At 41.9% G+C, this 8,997-nt stretch overlaps 1 protein-coding gene across 1 annotated transcript; it reads left to right on the top strand.

The window, feature by feature from the left end:
* The first annotated feature begins 312 nt into the window (after positions 1-312).
* On the top strand, positions 313-4,754 carry LOC123127515 (NAP1-related protein 2). The gene is made up of 10 exons (XM_044547245.1): positions 313-568; positions 2,092-2,214; positions 2,315-2,365; positions 2,442-2,513; positions 2,768-2,881; positions 2,962-3,020; positions 3,987-4,047; positions 4,192-4,248; positions 4,329-4,367; positions 4,468-4,754. The coding sequence occupies exons 1-10, from the start codon at positions 437-439 to the stop codon at positions 4,513-4,515; spliced, it is 756 nt and encodes a 251-aa protein (XP_044403180.1). The 5' UTR covers positions 313-436; the 3' UTR covers positions 4,516-4,754.
* Positions 4,755-8,997: the final 4,243 nt, after the last annotated feature.

Genomic DNA, 8,997 nt, shown 5'->3' with positions numbered 1-8,997 from the left:
GCAGCCGATACATATCTGTTTGGGTCATTTTTTTTACGCAAAATTGTAAATTAGCGGTTATGTTATAATTTCACGTGATACAAAAGATCTGCTAGAGATGCTCTTACACTTGCTCGTGTGTAAAAATGGCCCAAGCAGTTGTGTGGCCGAACCCAACAAGACAATACCCGCGCGCCCGATCCTTAGGGTTAGGGTTTTAGAAAACCCTGGCGTATGGACAAAACCACGCGAATCCAACGGCCCAGCCCACCCCAAATCGCCTCAATCCCCGACCCGACGCGTATCTCCGCGCCGTCTGCTATAAAATTCCCGCAGCTCCACATTGCCTCCCCCCGCAGCTGCCTCCCTTCTGCTCTACCCGCTTCTAACAAACGCACACGCTCCCTCTCGCTCTCGCGGCGCAGGTCGGAGGCTAAAACCCTAGAGACAGGCGACTATGACGGCGCCGGCGGACAAGGGGAAGAAGGCCAAGACCGACACCGACGTCGGCGAGGAGAACGAGCAGATCGACGGTGCCCTCGTCCTCTCCATCGAGAGGCTCCAGGAGATCCAGGACGAGCTCGAGAAGGTGAGCTGCCCCTCTCTGAGTTCTCGATCTATTTTGTTGCGTCGTCAGTGTTGGGGTGGATGCACAGCTGGATTTCTAAGTGGGTTTATTGGAGCGGGTGATTGCGTCGAATTCCGGAGTACGTAATTTAGTGGAGGGGTTGCTGATTACGGTTTGGTAGACTTCTCTGGTACTCGTTGCGTAGCTGTGCGGACTGGTAGTCGCAGCTGCGCGTGATTATTGCGGGCAGTACATGCTCAAAAGCTGTGATGTTGCCAATTTTGTCGTTCAAACCTATAGGAACCGACGAGTGTATTCTATCGCCTGATTCACGCGTAAACTTCTGGCAAGTGACAGTTTAAATTTTAGAGTATTTAAAGGTATGCCAAATTATTCAGGAGGTTTCATAGTGGACGTGCAATCCAAGGGTTTATGGGTAGGCGGTTTGAGGGTTTACATCAATCCAATAAACATTTTGAAATGCAAAAAACATCTAATGTATTATTCAAATTCAATTGCCTTACTCCTCTTTTGGTTCGTATGTCCTAACTTAGTCAGTAAGATAACTCTAATAACTTACTGGCGTCAAGTAGGTGTCAATTAGCAATTGAACTTCCGGGATGGAAGTGATTGCAGAAGTAAGTCTGGATTTTCATTTCTCCGCCCCATATTGGTTCCCGAGTGTGGTCTACCAGAACTGGATTTTAGACTGGCTACCACCCTCTGGCAAGGGAGCTGTTAGTAATGAGTTTGAATTGTTTTATCCAAATTTTGGATGTAAAGGTCAATTGTTACTGATAACTGGTTGAGTATAGATAGTGTGTATGTTGCTTTCCTTGATTTAGACATATCTAGACAAACACAAAGTGTCAATTTATGGTGCTTGCATTTTTGCTGTCTTGCTGCTATAGTATCTTGTCAAATACACCAAACAGAAAGATATCGACTGCGTTGTTTAGATGTTCTATTTGCTTCCCTGGCCAATTTTACTCACCAATTATTCCTTGACCAACTGTTATTCAATTTCGTCTGGTTGTTAGAAACATAGTATGCTCATATTGCCCACAATATATACAGCTTGTTCTATGATCTTCTGGGCTAGGTTATTGTATTCGGTTTCTGGCGTTAACCGGGCTGTTGCCACCAGGGCAATTAATCCCCATTATACCTATACGTACTTGACTGCAGTTTTTATTGGAGTAAAAATGAGAGTGGAAAATGAAAAAAGCATATCGTTCTGAGATATTGTGGAATTTGACTGAGTTAGACCTATAGTTTAACAGGAAGAATTGCTCAGATACCCGTGAGCCAGGCGCAGCATTGATATGATATCCCAAAGTGACTCCACTTTCACCTTCCATTTTTTATGGTCCTTCAAGTCCATTAGGAGATGTTGAGTTCATCCATACTTATATTTATAACTGTTCCTAGTTTCTTTTGTGTTTTAAAGTTAAGCTGTAATGTAAAACCTTCTTTGTACCTGCTTTTTTTTATGCCCAATGGGAAGTGGACAGGCTTATGTTAATTTAATCCATTGCTAACAGGTTAATGAAGAAGCAAGTGATAAGGTTTTGGAGGTTGAGCAGAAGTACAGTGAGATTCGCAGACCTGTCTATCTTCGGAGGTGTGACATCATCAAAACAATTCCAGACTTTTGGCTGACAGCGGTATGCAGACTGTTTATTACGCATGACAGCTTTGACGTTTGTTGCAGTTGCAAATCAACATGTTTACGTTTTTATGTATTTTGTTATGTGCTGCTTGCAGTTTCTAAGTCATCCTCTTCTCAGTGAGCTTTTGACTGAAGAGGATCAAAAGGTATTTTATTTCTTTGGTATGAAGCGGGTTTCTGTTTTATTTAAAATATTATGTAACATTTTATCTGTTATAATAGATGTTCAAGTACTTGGAATCTGTTGATGTTGATGATTCTAAAGATGTCAAGTCAGGCTACTCCATCACTCTTGTAAGTACCATTCCCTCTTGGGAATTGTGATGTCTTAATTGCATCACTTGTGTCTAGGGCGAAAGGAAGCAATAGAAACCAGATGCAACCGATAAAATGCTGTATTCCACAATGGCATAACCTATGCTTAATGGAGCTAGTGAAGAAAGGCGAATAATTGCCTTTTTCAGCCCGTTTCAAAGTCTATTGTTGATAAAGCGTTCAATCTTTCATCTTTATTATACTCATTATCTCCTTTTTGTTTTGAAATGCAGAACTTCTCTGAGAATCCGTACTTTGAAGACAGAAAGCTTACCAAGTCATATGCCTTTGCTGATGATGGAACAACCACAATAAATGCCACTTCCATTAAGTGGAAGGAGGGAATGGTGTTGTGTCCTCTCTCTTAAGTTATATATCTTAGCACTGACTTGGATGGAGAAAGTCTAATACTCTTATGTATATACAGGAAATTAATGGGAATGCCATTAAGAAGAAAGGAAGCAAGCGCCCATTGGTTGAAGAAAGGTTAGTTGCTTATCTTGCCATGATTGCTGCAGATGGATGGTGAAGTCGAAGTATTTGGTGCTATTCATTGGCACCATACTGTAGGATGTGTGATAAGCAACAGTAATAATCATTCACCACCATTTTAACATAATAATCAAATATACAGTTTTTCATGCTGTGACGATGTTCATTCTATAGCAGTTTGTGAAAAGCTAGTGGAACTGGGTTACTTTGGACCTTCGCTACTGAATGGTCATTAGCAATTGTGCAAGGTCTTCGTGAAAGTAGGAAATATAGAATATTATTGAAGTCAAATTGATGCTTTAAAAGATTTAAGTGTATAAAAATGCTGCAAGCATTTTGCACGCATATATGTGTGACCTGATTTCTTTCACTCCTATGAGCTTTTTATGGCCCACATGCTCATCTTCATCTTTTCCTTGGCATAAATTATAACTAAGTGTAATTATCTTCCATTTCTATTTGTCCTGCTGCTTCAAGTATGCTTGTGCTAAGAGCCTGAGACAGCCTGAGACAGATTTCCTGTGGCACCAAAATAATGTCTAGCTTTGTTAAGTATGTGAACCTTGTATTATGTTGCTTCCCCCGTACCGAAATATAAGACGTCTTTCCAGTTTAAATTGAGCTGCAAAAACGTCTTATAATTTGGTACAGAAGTAGTATTATAGCCCCCTATACTCTTGTACTAGTGCCCTACTGTATTAAGTTGTTCCTTCTGCGGTCTTATATTGACAAACGCCTGGTGAATTTCATAGATGTTGGGTCATTTAGAAAATACCTCCTATCTTATTCTGCCATATTCATTATAATTTTTATGGCATGACCATCTAGAAAAATGCTCAGGTAGTATGCTGTTGAACAACATTTTTTTGTTGTGAACCTTGTTGCATGTCTCATTTGTGATTTCTGAGAGGTTGGTAGGCAAGATCTGAAAAAAAAGCTTATATACTGTTTTTCTTGCAGTTTCTTCACCTGGTTCACTGATACAGAGCACAAGAGCCTTGCTGACGGGGTGCAAGATGAGGTAACAGAATTATTATTTCACTTGTCTGGCCTTTGCTAGTAAACTTGTAGTGTTTATTTATCCTGATGATTTGGCAATTTGCGTTATGAGCTCTCTGGTCTTGCAGACGCGTATGGGATATCTTATGATTTTTTAACTGTGCAGGTGGCAGAGATCATCAAAGAAGATTTGTGGCCGAACCCATTGAAATATTTCAACAATGTCAGTATTATGTTTGATTTGGTGCATAATTTTATTTTATTTCCTTGTATGCCTGGCCCTTAAAAGATCTCTTGTTGCAGGAGGTTGAAGAGTTTGAAGGAGATGACGAGGATGAAGAGGTAAGCTCTGTCTTTGCAGTTCAGCAAAGCAACTAGTGTTGAGTTTTAGTATTGGCCATACTCACACGGGTAGCTTATCCCTCTCCTTTTATGTTTGCAGGGATCTGATGGGGAGGATGCTGAGGAGGATGAGGACGAGGAGAACTGAGGCCTTGGTTGGCTTTGGTGGGTCCTGATGAATCGTTGTCTGCAGAGGCTGTGGGTGTCTGAAGGGTGTAGTCATGTGACCCTTTCGAGACTGTTTTGTTTTGTGTTTGACTTAGCTGGAACTTAGCCTTAGGAGCTGTTGAATGCGTTATCGAGTACGTACTGTCGTATTTTCGACTTAAAGGAGACCTCTATATATCATAATCTGGCGATATCTATGACAACAATTTAACTTGCTGATGACTCTGGTCGTTGTTGCAGCAATATGGTGTGCTTTTCCGATCTACTAGATCATTGACGGCGTGCGTTGCCGTGCCCGTCTATTTTTCCGATAGAATGATAGTCATGTTCACTCGTATATATTGGCAGGAAATATGTATGTTTATTTTATCCACCCCAGAAGAACATGCTGCTTATTTCCATAAGTGGCTATTTCTTCATGTTCATATCAGGATTGTTTCTACCAGCAAATCTAAAAGGAAAGGTTGCAAATCAGATTTATTTCAGATTATGTTCCTCAAATTGTGTTAACTGTTACAACTAATCCATGCTTTATAGCATAAGAAAGCATGTCTACATATGCAAGAACACGTCATTTATTTGCACATCAAACAAAAAAAAATAATACAAATCAACACACATAAATAGCCAAAACAAGAATCCTGAGTATATGGGACTCGCCAAAGCTCCTCCAGTACATATAAGGTTTTATGAACTGCAGGTGGGGTGTAGAAAGCCCTTACTTGTAACGCTCCGGACACACCCGTCGGTGGTCTAGACTGGCCCTACAGATTAATACTAGTTTTTTCTGTGCACTTTGTCCTTACTCGTGCGCATCCGGGAGCAACTTTTCGGTCGAAATTACTAAGCTGAGCACGCTTAACTTTGGAGTTTTGTCTGAATGGGCTCCCGAAAAAGAAGAAATTCCTTATTGATATGAGTAGTATATCATCCCTAATAAGCTAGACTATTACATACACCCCCATTCAGAGAAACCGACGTCCTCGTCGGCCCACAGGAATGTTCCCTCTTGGCACATACGTCTGTGCATCCAGTCTGGTACATGTTCCATGCCGGGTGTCACGACGGGTCACAAACGTCATGAACAACATGACCGCGCACCTGTCCGCAAACATCCGTGTAACCGTGAGGGTCGGCTCTGATACCAACTTGTAACGCCCCGGACACACCCGCCGGTGGTCGTTACTCCTGGCGGGGTCTAGACCGGCCCCACAGATCAATACTAGTCTTCTCTGCGTACTTTGTCCTCACTCGTGCGCACCTGGAAGCAACTTCCCGGTCGGTTACCCATCTTGAAATTACTCCAAGCTGAGCACGCTTAATTTGGAGTTCTGTCCAAATGAGCTTCCGCAAAAGAAGAAATTCTGTATTGATATGAGTAATCTATCATCCCTAATAAGCTCATTTTACATTGGAGAACACCACACTACCCAAGGAGGGGATTTCCTAATATAAGTAAGAGAACACCATCTATCAATTGAGAATACTACATTGAGTATGATTATGGAACTGTCCTTATTACTATATCTTTGAAGTAGGGAAAATAAAACCTGTGTATCAAATGAGAATTGCCTAAATTGATTAGTCCCTCCCTTTCTAAATATAAGTCTTTTAAATGTTCTAATATGGACTACATACGAAGCAAAATGAGTGAATCTACACTCTAAAATACGTATATATTCCATATGTGGTCCATATTCAAATCTCTAAAAAGGCCTATATTTAGGAATGGATGGAGTAGTTTTCAGTGCATGTGCATGCATGTATGTGTCCATGATAATTATGATAACTCCCACATGCTAATGGTGGAGCAAAATTAGGTACCTACTTTAAAACATATAAGAATATATTGAGATATAGTTCGTAAAAAAAGTTAAGATAAATGACCACCATCATAGTTTTCTTTCAAAAGAACTTTACCTGATTTTATAAATTAGAGATACCTAAAGTAAACGCTGAAGATCGCAAACCAGCCACTTGATGTTGCGTAAAAAAATGAGTATCATTTGATAAAAAATATTAGCTTCTAATATGTAAGCTCCCCACATGCAATGTACAATCAGCCTCAAACGATCTCCCTGAGTGTCAAAAACGTGAGCACATAAGTCATCATTTATGCAATTATATACCTGTCATTGGGTTGTAGTTTTGGCGGCTCGAGGACATTTTTAATGAGGCATCTAATTGGCAGTTTAACAATTGATGGTTTTTCAAATCTATGTTTGAAGGTGGTGATACGTCGCACTACTCAACGAGAGGAATATTGTAACACCCTCGATGTGGCTATATCTCCCACGTGTCGAAGCACGACTTGGAGGTATAACCGCATTGAAAGCAATGTCGCAAGTGAGGTAATTTTCACACAACCCATGTAATACATAAAGGAAAGAGACACATAGTTGACTTACAATCGCCACTTCACACAATACATGAATAAAGCATTACATCATCCAGATACAATCAAGGTCCGACTACGGAACCAAAATAAAAGAAGACTCCCAAAAGCTACACAGATCCCCGATCGTCCCAACTGGGCTCCACCACTGATCAAAAGGAAGAGAAACAACACAAAGGGCAAGATCTTCATCAAGTTCCTCCTTGAGCTTGGTTGCGTCACCTGCTCGATAACATCGGCACCTGCAAACTAGTTTTGGAAGTATCTGTGAGTCACGGGGACTCAGCAATCTCACACCCTCGCGATCAAAACTATTTAATCTTATAGGTAGGGTGAAAGGTATGAGGTGGAGCTGCAGCAAGCGACTAGCATAGTTGGTGGCTAACATACGCAAATGAGAGCGAGAAGAGAAGGCAAAGCACGTTCGAGAAACTATGATCAAGAAGTGATCCTAGAACAACCTACATCAAGCATTACTCTAACACCGTGTTCACTTCCCGGACTCCGCCGGAAAGAGACCATCACGGCCACACACACGGTTGATGAATTTTACTTAAGATAAGTTTCAGGTTTTCTACAACTGGACATTAACAAATTCCCATCTGCCCATAACCGCGGGCACGGCTTTCGAAAGTTTAAATCCCTGCAGGGGTGTCCCAACTTAGCCCATCACAAGCTCTCACGGTCAACGAAGGATATTCCTTCTCCCAAGACAATCCGATCAGACTCGGCATCCCGGTTACAAGACATCCTCGACAATGGTAAAACAAATCCAGCAAGACCACCCAGATGTGCCGACAAATCCCGATAGGAGCTGCACATATCTCGTTCTCAGGGCACACCGGATGAGCAAGACGTCAGGTGGGCCAGCCCAGAGTTGCCCCTGGTAGCTCCGGACATCGCTCAGTTTGGACCAACACTTAGACAGGCACTGGCCCGGGGAGGGGGGGTTAAAATAAAGATGACCCTTGGGCTGGCCTAACGCAAGGGAAAAAGAGCCTAGGTGGCGAATGGTAAAACCAATGTTGGGCCTTACTGGAGTCGTTTATTCAAGGAGAACTATCAAGGGGTTCCCATTATAACCCAACCGTGTAAGGAACGCAAAATCCGGGAACATAACACCGATATGACGGAAACTAGGGCGACAAGAGTGGAACAAAACACCAGGCATAAGGCCGAGCCTTCCACCCTTTACCAAGTATATAGATGCATTAAGTAAATAAGATATATTGTGATATCGCAACAAAATAACCATGTTCCAAACATGGAACAAGCTCCAAGCTTCACCTGCAACTAACAACGCTATAAGAGGGGTTGAGCAAAGCAGTAACATAGCCAAACAACGGTTTGCTAGGACAAGGTGGGTTAGAGGCTTGGCTTAACAATATGGGAGGCATGATAAGCAAGTGGTAGGTATCGCAGCATAGGCATAGCAAAAGAGCAAGCATCTAGCAAGTAAAGATAGAAGTGATTTCGAGGGTATGGTCATCTTGCCTGAAATCCCGCAAGGAAGAAGAACGAGTCCATGAAGAAGACAAACGGACGTAGTCGAACGGGTCCTCACAAACACGATGTTATCGGAACCAACCCGAAGAAGCAACACCGGAAAGAAACACACAACATAGTAAACAAACCACACATGGACATGGCATGATATGCGGGATGCGATATGTGATGCTTATGCATGATTTGAAAAGGAATGATTGAACCTGGCCTCAACTTGGAAATCCAAGAGTGCCACTGGAAAGGTGAGGTGATTTCGGTCGAAATCGATATAAAGATCGCCGGAATCAGATGCACGGTTTGGAAATGGCAAGCAAAACAAATATGACACCGGTCTGCGATTAACAGCAAGTAGCCATCTAAATGCAACAAGAACAACATGCTACTGCACCCAAACATAGCAACAAAATACATGATAGGGATCCACTCAAGATGCTTAACAAAAGATGAACACTGAGCTACGGCTAATTCACTCAATAGCAGGTTCAAACAAGCATGACAAAAGTGCAAATGATAACAGGTTTCAGACTTAGTGAAATAAACATGTCAGGAATTAATCATCAG

Source organism: Triticum aestivum, chromosome 6A, assembly GCF_018294505.1.
Source record: "Triticum aestivum cultivar Chinese Spring chromosome 6A, IWGSC CS RefSeq v2.1, whole genome shotgun sequence".
Lineage (NCBI taxonomy): Eukaryota > Viridiplantae > Streptophyta > Magnoliopsida > Poales > Poaceae > Triticum > Triticum aestivum.
Note: the sequence above shows the minus strand (reverse complement) of the source record. Positions and strands in the feature narration are given on the sequence as shown.